The sequence below is a fragment of the Schistocerca americana genome, chromosome 1 (assembly GCF_021461395.2).
Source record: "Schistocerca americana isolate TAMUIC-IGC-003095 chromosome 1, iqSchAmer2.1, whole genome shotgun sequence".
Classification (NCBI taxonomy): domain Eukaryota; kingdom Metazoa; phylum Arthropoda; class Insecta; order Orthoptera; family Acrididae; genus Schistocerca; species Schistocerca americana.
In genome coordinates, this window is record NC_060119.1 from 836,406,167 (window position 1) to 836,419,496 (window position 13,330).

At 42.4% G+C, this 13,330-nt stretch overlaps 1 protein-coding gene across 2 annotated transcripts in view; it reads left to right on the top strand.

The window, feature by feature from the left end:
* The window catches only part of LOC124613189, a 75,978-nt gene that overhangs the window by 32,500 nt on the left and 30,148 nt on the right, over positions 1-13,330 (top strand). For both annotated transcript variants that reach the window (XM_047141842.1, XM_047141850.1), the window contains exon 2: positions 11,530-12,369. In XM_047141842.1, the coding sequence (XP_046997798.1) occupies positions 11,530-12,369 (840 nt within the window). The remainder of the gene's footprint in view (positions 1-11,529; positions 12,370-13,330) is intronic.

A 13,330-nucleotide genomic window follows, 5' to 3' on the forward strand; every position in this document is an offset into this window, starting at 1 on the left:
TACTAACCCTTCATCAGTGGGGTCTTCGGGGCCCACTCCCGATTTTTATCCGCCACTTCCTGATCCATCGGTCATTCAGAGTTCGAGTTGGTACTGCTTTTAGTTCTCCACGGATCCAGGAGACGGGCATCCCACAGGGTTCTGTCTTGAGTGTCCTTCTTTTCCTCATTGCTATCGATGGACTTGTGGCCTCTGTCGGTCCCTTGGTCGCCCCTGCCCTGTATGTGGATGATTTCTGCATTTGGGTTAGTTCCTCCTCGATGCCATCTGCAGAACGGCAGCTCCAGGTGGCTATACGGCGTGCCTCTGCATGGACCCTCTCACACGGGTTTCAATTCTCTCCTTTAAAATCGCGGGTGGTCCACTTCTGTCGCCGTACTACGGTCCACCCTGATCCAGAGCTCTATCTCGCTGCACAAAGATTGCCTGTGGTTCCACAGTTTCGTTTCCTAGGTCTTCTTTTCGACAACAAGCTCACTTGGCTGCCCCATATCAGACTCCTGAAGGTAGGATGTTTCCGAAAACTCAATGTCCTTCGCTTCCTTGCCCACTCCTTTTGGGGTGCGGACCGTTCCCTCCTCCTCCGTCTTTATCGTGCTCTAGTTCTGTCACGTTTGGACTATGGTTGTCAAGTTTATGGTTCAGCTGCTCCTTCCACGCTGCACGTGCTGGATCCAGTCCACCATCGTGGTATCCGTTTGGCCACCGGTGCATTCCCTACGAGCCCTGTTGATAGTCTCTTGGTTGAAGCTGGGATCCCCCCCCTTTCTGTTCGGCGGTCCCAGCTTCTGGTGTCTTATGCCCTTACTATCCGTTCTTCTCCCGCTCATCCTTCCTATTCTATCCTATTCCCAGACCATGGACGTCGCCCGCCTGACTCCCGCCCTCGGGCGGGTTTACCGGTTGGGCTGCGCCTTGCGTCTCTTACCCGTGATTTTCGGCTTCCTTCTTTGTCCTGTCTTCCTCGCTCCCTCCCCTCCACCCCTCCTTGGTTAGTTCCTCGGCCTCGAATTCGGATGGATCTCCGCCGCGGTCCGAAAGATTCCATCCCCCCGGTGGTGTTCCGTTCCTTTTTCCGCCAAATTTTATGGGAGTTTCGGGATGCTGTTGTTTTTTACACTGATGGCTCTAAATCTGCTGATCATGTTGGGTATGCCTTCACGTCCTTTGTTGGAACGGAAAATCATCTACTGCCACCCTCATGTGGGGTGTTTACTGCGGAATTGATGGCAATTTCCCGGGCCCTTACCTTTATTAAACAATCCCAACACAACCGCGTTTTGTTATGTACGGACTCGTTGAGTGGCCTTGTTGCTATTGACCGGTGTTTTTCGCGCCATCCCTTGGTCTCTGCCATCCATGACCATCTCGCTGATCTTCACCGTGCTGCTTGTTCCATTGATTTCCTATGGGTCCCGGGCCATGTGGGTATCCCGGGTAATGAGCTCGCTGATCGTTTGGCTGGGGGAGCAGTTACTTACCCCCCGTTTTCTGTAACCCCTCCTGCAGCGGATTTACGGCTTCACATCAAATCCCACTTTGCACAGTCATGGGCCAATTCTTGGGAGGCTACTCCACTGTCTAATAAACTTCGTGCCATTAAGGTGAATCCAGGCCCATGGCGTTCTTCCTTTAGCCTCTCCCGCAAGGACTCGACCACACTGTGTCGTCTCCGCATTGGCCATACCAGGCTGACCCATGGTTTCCTTTTGCGTGATGAGCCACCCCCGCTATGTGGTTGTGGAGCCTTCCAGTCAGTGGCCCACATTTTGGTTGAATGCCCCCTTCTTTTGGCTCTGCGTGCTAAGTACAGACTCCCCCACACTTTACCTTTGATGTTGGCTGACGATTCCCGGATGGTCTCTCTGGTTCTAGGTTTCCTCCGGGAGAGTGGTTTTTATTCTCAGTTTTAAAGTTTTTAATCTCCCTCTGGTGTTGGGGCGGGGCGGTGAGTGTTTGGGTGTCTCCCACTGTAGGCAGTGTTCAGAGATTCCCGATTCACCTCCCTGACCGGAATCCTCTTTTCTTTCCCTTTTACTCTGTTTTTACCCCTTCTTTTTAAGGCTTGGTTAGTTTTTCTATTCCCATCCGTACTTTCTGCATTATAGCAGTTGTACCTTTTAAGACACAGGTGGTCTTGCCTATGCTGCTTCAGCATAGTGTTGGGTCCGTTCTCTTGCCAACTTCCTTCATTTGTTTTTACTAATGACAACGTGACTGCCCTTTTACGTTTCCCCTTTTTCTGTTTTATTTTTCTGACTATACTGAGATGTCCCGTTAGCAGAATGGAGTCTATTTGAAACAAGGGACTGATGACCTTGCTGTTTGGTCCCTTTAACCTCAAACAACCAACCAACCAACCAACTTTTCTCTTGTGGGCAAGCACTTTCTCCTTCACACACAAAATTGTATCTGGGCAGAGAGCAAGTTTCCCCAATGCTTGCATGAAGCCACTGTCATATCAATACCCAAGCCTGCCAAGGGCAAACGTCTTCCTTCTCATTATCGCTCCATTTATCTCACAAGCTGTGTTTGCAAGGTGATGGAACTTAAGATTCATGCCTGGTTGGTATGGTGGCTCAAGTCTTGCAATTTACTAACCACTGCACAGTGTGGATTTAGAGCATGCCGTTCTGCAGTTGACCATCTTGTCACCTTGTCAACCCATGTCATAAATGGTCTTCTGCAGAAACACCGGACTGTGGTCATGTTTTACGATTCGGAGATAGCTTACAATACCTGCTGGAGGACTGGCGTCCTTCGTACTCTTTACACGTGAGGCTTCTAAGGCCGCATGCCCCGTTTCCTTCGGGAATTTTTAAGATGCTAGATGGCAACACACGTGAGGGTTCTGCCTTGTCGGTCACTTTTGTTCAGGAAAATGATATGCCTCAGGGTTCGTCCTGAGCGTCGTTCCTCTTTGCTATCGTCATTAAACCTATAAAGGCCAATCTCCCCCTGAACATCTCCAGCTCCCTTTTTGTTGATGCTATTGCCATCTACTGCTGTTCTCCACAGTCTTGTCTCCTGAACGGTATCTTCAGCAATGTCTCGATCGTCTTTACTCGTGGAGCATCAACAATGGCTTTCACTTTTCCACTGACAAAACTATCTGTATGAGTTTCTTGTGGTGCAATTGGTTTCTTCCACTGTCTTCACATCTTGGGCCAGTTGCTCTACTGTTCATTGAAACTAAAAGATTCCTGGGGCTAATGCTGGAAGGGAAATTTTCTGTATCCTCCCTCGTATCTTACTTGGCGGCCCGCTGTATGCAGTCCCCAAATGACTAAGGGCTAATCTTCACAGCATGTCATGTTTGAGTAGAGAGAGAATTGGCATGTTTCATCAAAAGCTAATAAGAGGTATTAGAGGTAAAGTTGGTGAACTGCTTATAGATGTTGTCTCTGAAATTACTAGTATATTGGAGCACCACTTAAATAATTTGACAATTCGAAGGCATCCTTTACCAGGATGCAGCTTAGCTGGCTGTTTTTCAAGGAGTTCCTTGCGGAGTGGAGTATTGCATTTAAGTCCATAGACATATCACGGCACTGCACTGAATAGGAATTTGAATGCTGTGCAGGGTCGGTTGAATTTAGTGAAGCTAAACTTCTAATTGTTGTTGTTTATAGGTCCCCTGACTCGTGACTTCAGAGAACTTCTGCTCAAGCGAAAGATGGTTCTTGATTCACTTTATAGGAAGTATCAGACGTTAGTTATATGTGGTGACTTCAATACAAATTTTGTAAATGATAGTGCAAGAAAAAGGATGTTGGTAGATCTCTAAATTCATATGATCTGATGCAGCTGTGCTTTTTCCAACTAGGGTGCAGGGGAACAGTAGCACAGCCATAGACAGTATTTCTATTCATTCTTCATTACTAGATGGACATTCTGTTAGTAAAAGGGTGAATGGCCTTTCAGACCATGATGCACAAATTTTAACACTAAAAGGCTTTTGTCACATATAATTACAAGCTATGTAGGAAAGACAATCCAACAGCATTAGATAGTTTTTTAAACCTCGTCAAGGAACAAGAGTGGCAGGATGTTTATAGTGCTGATAACATAAATGCCAAGTACAATGCTTTACTTAACATTCTCATGCCCTTTGAGAGTTGCTTTCCATTAGAAAATTCTAAATGGGGCACTAGCTAGCAATAATAGGCAGCCCAGGTGGCTGACTAGTGGGGTAAGGCTATCATGTAGAACAAAGTGGGAATTATATCAAAATATTAGAAATAGTCACACTCAAGCTAGTGTAGACCATTACAAGTAGTACTGTAAGGTGCTTAAAAATGTTATTAGGAAGGCAAAGTGTATGTGGTATGCAAATAGAATAGCTAATTCACAGGATAAAATGAAAACTATATGGTCAGTTGTGAAGAAAGTGTCTGGTCAGCAGCACAAGATCGATGATTTGAAGTCAATTCGAAGTAAAAATATTTCTGTTACGGATAAATTGGGCATCCCAGGAAATAAACCTTTCTTGCTTCAGTTCTGCTGTGTCCTTCATATCTCAGCATGTGACAGTTCCCTTACTGCAGTTGAGAGAGGTGTGCATCTCAACAATGATATAGTTACCCAGTTCCTGCGATTTCTTAAGAAGGTGTACATACTTTGACCTGTTAGTTTCGATGAACAATGAGCTATTACACAATCGTTGTATAGATTTTAATGTTCCAGCAAGGCCTTCCAAACCATTGTGGATATAAATGTGGGACACTTTTTCAAATGTCCACTCCCTCCTCTTTATCACCATAAACACATTGTTGTTCATGATTCCATGAGCTCTGTTACTGTAGTCCAAAGTATTCTTATTATCAGGAGGACTAGCCTCCCTAATTTTCTTGGATGAGTGGGTGTGAATACTCCCGGGTGGTACACCCTTCCCACTGGTAGGAGAAGATGATTTCGAAGGTTCCACCTCGGTTCCACAAGCAGCTATGGAGCCCCACATGCCTGAGTAGGTGTTATACAACTGAGGTGCAGCAGGTTGCTTGCTAACGACTGTTCCACCTCGACAGTCATGCGTCCCATCATCATGCAGCTCACCTTGGGACTGAGGTTTTTTTTATAGAGGTTTATCCCGTTCTCGCGATCTGGGTGGTCAAGGCAAGATCCCCGTTCCCTGAGACACACAATGTTCCACTGCCATGCGGTGGTCGCTGAAGCATGCCCAGGTCTTAGTGCTGGGACGGGCAGTGCTTACCAGTCCCCAGCTCAGGAACCCCAAGCCCATACCCAGCAAGTCAATGGTTGGTTTTGGTTTAAAAGAGGTGAGGAGGGACCAAACTGCTAGGTCATTGATCCCTCGTTCCAATTAAAACAATTCCGCAAGGGTGGGAGTAAAATAATCAAGACATACAAAACACAGCAGGAAGAAAGGAGAAAAGCACAAGAATGACAGAAAGGCAACAAACACTAAAGTGGCCAACATCAGAGTAGAAAACCACAGAGAGATGCAAGAAACATGTAGAAGAGATCAAAACAAGAGAGCAGATTACCATGGCTGGCTGACCATGAGAATAAAAAGGAGCAGCCAGCAACTCTGCAACACATTAAAACCTCCACCCTAAAAGAACTATAGAGTGGAGGATACAGAGGGACAAAGGACATGTGCTGACACTTTAATCAAATGATAAAACCCATCCTCACGACTGAAACGTAAAACTAAAGCTGCTGTTGAGGCATTGTCACCCAACACCGAAGGTAGGGTGCTGGGAAAGTTAAGTCTGCTGCAAAGGAGCTAAAAGTGGGCATCCAGCAAGAGGTGGACAACCGTCATTGGTGAGCCACAGAGACACCGAGGTGGGTAACCATGCTTTAGGCATGTATGGCGAATGCAGAGCCGGTAGAGGACAACTGATTCCCTACGAGAGGACTGCATGGAACACTTCCACACTGTCATAGTCTCCTTGATGACACACAGTTTGTTGTGTGTACTGTTATGCCATTCTGTCTCCCAAAGCCAAAAAATGCTGCAGCGTAAGACAGAACGCAAGTCAGTTTCAAAGATGTCCATCTCCAGAAGCGCTCTCAGCGTAGAGTGTTTGGCCAGCCTGTTGGTAAGTTCGTTGCCTGGGATTCTGACATGTCCTGTGGTCCACACAAACACCACTGAACAATGGGACCATTCCAAGGTGTAAATGGACTCCTGAATGCGTGCTACCAAAGGATGGACAGGGTAGCACTGGTCGATAGCTTATAGGCTGCTCAAGGAGTCAGTACAGAGAAGAAACTGACTTGCCCGGGGGTGAGCGGATGTGCTCAAGAGCACGAGATACGGCCGTCACCCCTGCAGTGAAAACATTGCAGCCATCTGGCAAGGAGTGCTGTTCCATATGTCCTCCATGAACGTACGCAAAGTCTACGTGACCTTCAGCCATCGAGTCGTCGGTGTAAACCACTTCTCATGGCCTCAGTACATGTTGAGAATAGAGACGAAGCAATAGCGGAGAGCTTTAGGGCCATGCGAAAGGTCCAGAAGAATCTGTGGCCTAGGTGTACACCATGGAGGTGGACCAAGATGGAATACAAGGAGTAGCTCACAATTGGTTCACCTCTTACTTTTTGGCAACAGACAGAAGAGGTCATTATTCACAATGTTGAGACGGCTGTGACGTGGGGTCTGAGTGGGGTACAGTCAAGGGGGGGGGGGGGGTGTCAGTGTTGGGTCCACTCCTGTTCCTTATTTATATAAATGATATGCCCACTAGCATTATTGGTAACTCTAAAATATTTCTGTTTGCTGATGACAGTAGCTTGGTAGTAAAAGATGTTGTGTGTAACATTGGCCCAGTTTGAAATAGTGCAGTTCATGACATGGGTTAATGTCTTATAGAAAATAAACTATTGCTAAATCACAGACTGTTTTTTACAGTTTCTAACACACAATTCAACAATACCTGATGTTTTAATTTCACAGAATGGGCATATGATTAGTGAAACTGAACAGTTCAAATTTCTAGCTGTTCAGATAGATAGTAAACTGTTGTGGAAAGCCCACACTCAGGATCTTATTCAAAAACTTAATGCTGCCATTTTTAGTATTCGAATGGTTTCTGAAATGAGTTTACTTTGCTTATTTTAGTTCGCTTATGTTGTATACTATTGTATTTTGGGGTAACTCTTCCCATTCTAAAACGATATTTTTGGCTCAGAAACAGGCAATTCGGGCAATAAGTGGTGTAAGTTCATGAACCTCTTAACGATCCCTGTTCGCAAGCTGGGTATTTTGACATTGGCCTCTCAATATATATATTCCTTACTGTCATTTCCTGTTAACAATATTAGCTTATTCCCAAGAATAAGCAGCTTTCACTCAGTTAGGACTAATCAGAAATCAAACCTGCATTTGGATCGGACTTCCTTGAGTCTTGTACAGAAAGGTGTGCAGTATACTGCTGCATCTGTTTTCAATAATCTACCACTCGAATTCAAAAATCTTAGCAATAATCCATGTGCTTTCAAACTGAAACTGAAGAGTTTCCTCGTGGGGTCACTCCTTCTATTCTGTTGATGTCTTATGTGTCCTCATTTGTATTTCGTGGTGGGGAGCAGATAGGACCTCCCTCATCTGTTTGTATCGGTACCTTATCCATTCAAAAGTACACTGTTCAGTTTATGCAATTGCATGTCCGTCTCTCGGACACCATCTCAATACAATCTACCATCGAGCATCCATTCAGCCACTGGTGCCTTTTACACTAGCCAGTTGAGTCTGTATGCTGAAGCTGCTGAGCTACTGCTGTCGTATTGCCGTGATTTTGTCCCCAGCAGATACGTATGCCGTTTGTGTGCCATGCATGGCCACCATTCCTATGCCTTCTTCTTAAATGACTCTCGTGATCGCCAGTATGGGGTGTATCCCTCTTCTGTAACCTCCTGGAGCTTGCTTTCGGCTCTTCCTCCAGCAGCTTAACTTCATGCTACCTGCCACTTCCCTGATGGGTGTGAATAGTGGGTGCTCTTGACTGTAATGGATCGGGGGTGGGAGAGCTGTGGGTGGGACATTTCCTGTTGTACGCAGAGCCTCGGGAGGCACCCACTTGCTAATTTCCTTATTTCCTTCATCCTGCTTTTATTATTGATTATGATGCAAAAGACGTTTGTTTTTAGCCTTGTTGCTTTTAGTGTTATGAATTTCCTGACTGATCAAAAAACTTCTGGCTGCAACACACTTGAATCAAGGGACTGATGACCTTGTTTGATCGCTGACACCTCCCCCCCCCCCCCCCCCCCCCTCTCACCTCCCAATCAACCAATGTGATGGTCCTCCCCTAACTTGTCCTGTAATAGAGGGCCTACAGGTCTTCCATTCCCTTTTGTCAATGTTCACTTCCAGTGACTTTGAGATTTAATCTTCCTTTCTTACAAATGAAACATTTTCTGAGTGGAGGATGTAAGTGGATGGATAAAATGTTGCTGCTGGTTCTGGTAATTAAATTGAAAGGGCCCTTCAGTGTATTTAGACAAAAATTTCTTAATAATGGAAAGTGATGTTTGGGGTATTTAGAGATGAACTTTTAAAACTGCAGGTGCAGAGGCTATGAAGCCTCTGATGTGGAAGGAACTACTACTACCTGTATGGAGGACTGTTATAAATGAATCCAATGTAAACAAGCATTATGGGTAATGTAAGACTAAGATGAGAATAGTAGCATGTTCTGAAGGGAACTTGAGTATATGAACCTGGGGTAAATTGAACTTGAAACCTGTAGAGATTTTAGGTTCATAGTTGAATTGGGATGTTTGTCCTTGAGGGCCCACTGTTAGATTGGGGAAGAAGTTATATAAATGGCAAAGTCTGTTCTGTTCAATCGTTGATGTCTATAGTCTTCGCAATGTCTGTTTTAAATAACATTTCACTAATCCTTTGGAATTGTAGTTAGAGCCATTGCAAAATGTTGTTTCTCTGCTAGCCTAACTGTTAGTTGTATTCCAAACATGAATTGATCATCCTGGTACATTATTTCTGTATTCATACTATATTTACAGCTCTGCTAGTCTCTGAAGTTACTATTTCCTCCCCATTTTCAGCTAATGGTGCTGCTTTAGCAGCAAACTTTATACAGCTGAACTTCCTTCTGCAAATGTCATTTTGATTGAAGATTGTTCTTTATTATTTATGTCAAATATTGAAAGATATGGATTCCTTTTTTATAGTTGCCTGAGATTGTAGTTTGCAGAGCAGCTGGTTGTAGAATCTTCCTTTGATTTGTTAGTTGTACCATTGTGCCCACTTAGTTCACATGCAACTTGGGACTTTATTATTGTTGATAGGTCCTGGGGCTTCCATGTATAAGCAACATTGCTTGACTAAGAGTGCAACATGCACATTAAACTTTCCCACATTTGTGAGTTCCTTGTCATACAATTATTTTTCTTTAATTATAATATATATATGTATGTATGTGTGTGTGTGTGTGTGTGTGTGTGTGTGTGTGTGTGTGGGCGCACGCGCGCATCTACAAAATAATCTTGGTGGTATGTGTGTCTGGATTGAATCTTACTCGGTCATTGGCTGCCAATGTCTTTTGATTTTCAGTTCAGTGACATCAATTTGAGTCCTGCTGCTGTAGGGATTAATAATTTGTTTAATATTGTCATATAGTGTTCTGGTGTGGCAGGGAATGATGGTGGGCATTGACAGGGGAAAGATTTGTAACATTTGGACTTGTTGATAAAACTATAAACAAACTGTTGTTCAGTTTTTACGATGTTGCTGTGTAGCTAACTCCACCTTAACACCAAATTTTCCATAGTACTGAGAAAATGTGTCCTATAGATTTTTTTTTTTACTCTCACTGTGTAAACAATTTTGTTAATAAAAAGGAAACATTGTACCACAGATTTAGGTTTAGTCTCTATTTTGAGAAAAGTTTGTTGCAAGTTTCTAAATGCAATCTCAGGTTTCTGAGACTGAAACAGAGCTTCGATCGTATTGATTGTGATATTTACAAGATAATGTGAGAATTCAGAAGTCGTGCCAACAGCAGTGAGAATTGCTCCCCATATTAACAAATTGCAAAAGGTGAAGAATGAAAAATTTGGATCGAAGTAAAAAATTATAAGTAAAAAATTATATGGTCATAATTTTCCAACAATCTGTTGTATGCTAAACTAGCATTTTGCTTCATTGACATCTGATATGAGAACAGTCCTCCATTAGTACATCTACGCATTACACTAATGTGATTATGAGAATTTTAATGGCATGATTTTTGAAGTTGGAAATGTTGAATTTTGTGTCTGTAATACTGGAAAAGTATTTAAAATAGTGGTGATAGCCAACTGCCCAGTTTGTTCCTCTGAAATTAGATACTGACAGAACTAGATATTTAAAAAAGAAGTGTGTAAGTGTCCCTTCAGAAATGTATGTGCGACATATATCTCTGATAACAATGTTCTTATATTGACAAAAGTTGCAAGTAGACTTGATAGTAGCCTGGTTCAAGCTTATTTGTTTGAATTCTAAACAGTTGAATACATGTGTATAAATTGATTTAAAGTTTATATAACTGAGAAAAATCACTGAAAAAGTCTTCTGAATTTCACGTACAGTATAGTTCTCTAAACTGTGTTTAACCATGTCAAAAACCTGCTCTCAATTTTAGACTCGGTTAAATGGATTAAGTCCTGTATGGGAAATTGGCTTCAAACTTAGATTTTATCTCAAATGATTGAACTCATTGTTTAGTGTTCTAAACTACATTTCCATAGTTGTATATCGCATTGTATTTGTATATGGTACAGATAAGATTCAGAAAAATGGCATTTTTGTCAGTATTTAACTAGTAACACACACAGTGTCTGTCTCTCTCTCTCTCTCTCTCTCTCTCTCTCTCTCTCTCTCTCTCTCTCTCTCTCTCTCTCTTCCCCCCCCCCCCCCCTCCTCTCCCCAAAATGTCCAAACATAATTACATGCCTCTTATGCACTGCTCATTCAAGAGCTCATACTGCTTGGAATATTCATTTTCAATCTTTGGTACCATAGCTCAGTTTATTCAGTGTAGTTTGGCCTACTTTCTGTATTATTTTGATGTGACTGTTGGGACACCCTTAGGCTTGTTATTGTAGCTCCTACCAACATTGCATTGTTGCTACTCCTTAAATTTAGTCCAGATACTAATTTTTGACATGTTGTTTACAAGTAATTAATACCTCACATCAAAATTTTTGAAATGCAGTATGTTGAATAGAATTTACAAAGAAATGTTTTTTATGCTACCTGTAAATAAAAAAATTACATTCTGAATCCTGCGTTTGTAAATTCAGTTTAAAGGCTGTGTTCAATTCCACATTTTCAAAGTCATTTCAGCAATTGTTGCAACATTTGAACAAAATCGTTTTAGGCATTGAACAGCTTTGTCTCCTATAACTAAAAAAGCTATAAAAACACTTCGATTGACTTGTCACATTTATCTTACAGGACACAAAATGGCAAATTTTTATATTTGTTTGTCCTTGACTTTCGCAGCTACGCTGATAATCAAACAGTGAATGTATCCAATTTATTTTTTTCAGATGGACAGCTGCTCATCACCATGGAATGGCGAGGAAGTTGGTACCCCAAATACCAGTCAATATTTTCCAGATGATAGTGGTTACTTGAGTAACCCAGGGAGCTCAGGATCAGAAAGTAACTGTGTCCGCTTGAGACGGTTTAGTTGCAGCAGTCCATATAACAGTAGGTCCCCAGTTGGCTACTGCCATAACATAATACCATCAACAGCAGCCTTCCAGCAGAACTGCTATACTAATGGACAGTTGGACAGTTTACAGAAGACTGAGGGAGCTCATTGTGATTCAGTTTTGCTCAATGATATTGGTTGCTGTAAAGAATCACTCTCTCTCCAAAACAAGCTGCTGGCAGCTTCTTGCAGAGAAGATAACTTGCCAAGATTGGCAGGAAGTAAAAGTTATTCTTTTTTAAAATCATCTCAGTATTCTACGCCGACTTCTGATAGAAGTATTTCATTACAAACTGCTTCTGGCATTTCTGACTCCCAGACACCAGAAAAAATAGATTTAAATCCATGTGAACAGTCATTTCCAAAGTGCTTCTTTACACATTGTGGCAATGAAAACGAGTCACTATATGAGTCAAGTATAATAAGTAAGTCAACTGTACCATATTCATGGAGCAGTAAATTGGGGAAACCTCGTATAGATGTGTTAGCTGCACTGGCCAGTTATCGGCCAGTTGTGTCAAGGATTTTACAGTTCCTACGGCCTGAAGACCTTGTAGCAGTAGCTGCAGTTTCACACACATGGCGTAACATCTGTAAAAATGACAAGCAGGCAAATAGACGTCGCCAAATTTACCTTCGTGCAAAAATTCAGCTGAAAGAAAATAAAGAGGAGGTAAGCTAAGGTTTGCAATTACTTAATTGGGTGGGGGGGGGGGGGGTGTTCTATAATTATTCCTAACAATATATTTAGTACCTGCTATTTCATTTCCTGACATATTTATTCATGCAATATAGTCTTCCATTCTTCCATGTTGGATTTACTTACTTTCTGCCTAATTTCCAAAGACTCGTGGGGATTGGACATAACATGCTGTCCACATTCTATGTGCTGTCACAAAATATATATGAGGTCTGAGAGGAGAGAGTGGGGAGGGAAGGGAAATGAAGTGAGGTTGGTTGGAGAGCAGGAAAGGAAGCACGGAACGGGTGGTGAGGATGCCAAGAGTTTAAAAGAGAGGGATTGTGCTAAAATTATGGACTGTATAATTATGTAAAAACTCTGTTTGAAACATTACTAGTATAGAAAAATGGGTATGTAAAATGTAAACAGTTAAAACAGTGAAATTATAAAACGAATTGGGGAAGGGGGAATTGAGTGGACAAAGAAGGTAGGAGGAAGGGTAGTTGTGGGGATGTGATGGGTTTAACAAGAGGGGGTCTCCTATTAAAGTTGCAAAAAGTCAATTATGTAAAAAAAACCTTCTGTTAACTACCAAAATGGATGCATAAACTGTAAAAGGGGATTAAATAAATGTGGAAATAAAATAGTGAAAACTGAATTAGTTTCATAAGATGTTCAAAGAGTGAAACTGGAAGTACAAAGTCATAAGGTCTTGCTATCACTTTGAATAAGACCTTATGACTTTGTACTTTCAGTGTTGCTGTGCACAAGTATTTAGTGATTTCAGAGTATGTGGTTTGGCAGGAACCTAAGAGGATAGTTTAAACTGCTGCAAGTGAAACAAGGAGAATTAACATTCATATACTTCCTTATCACAAATTCACTGAAGAGCCAAAGAAACTGATACTCCTGCCTAATTTTGTGCTGGGTGCCCATGAGCACGTTGAAACAC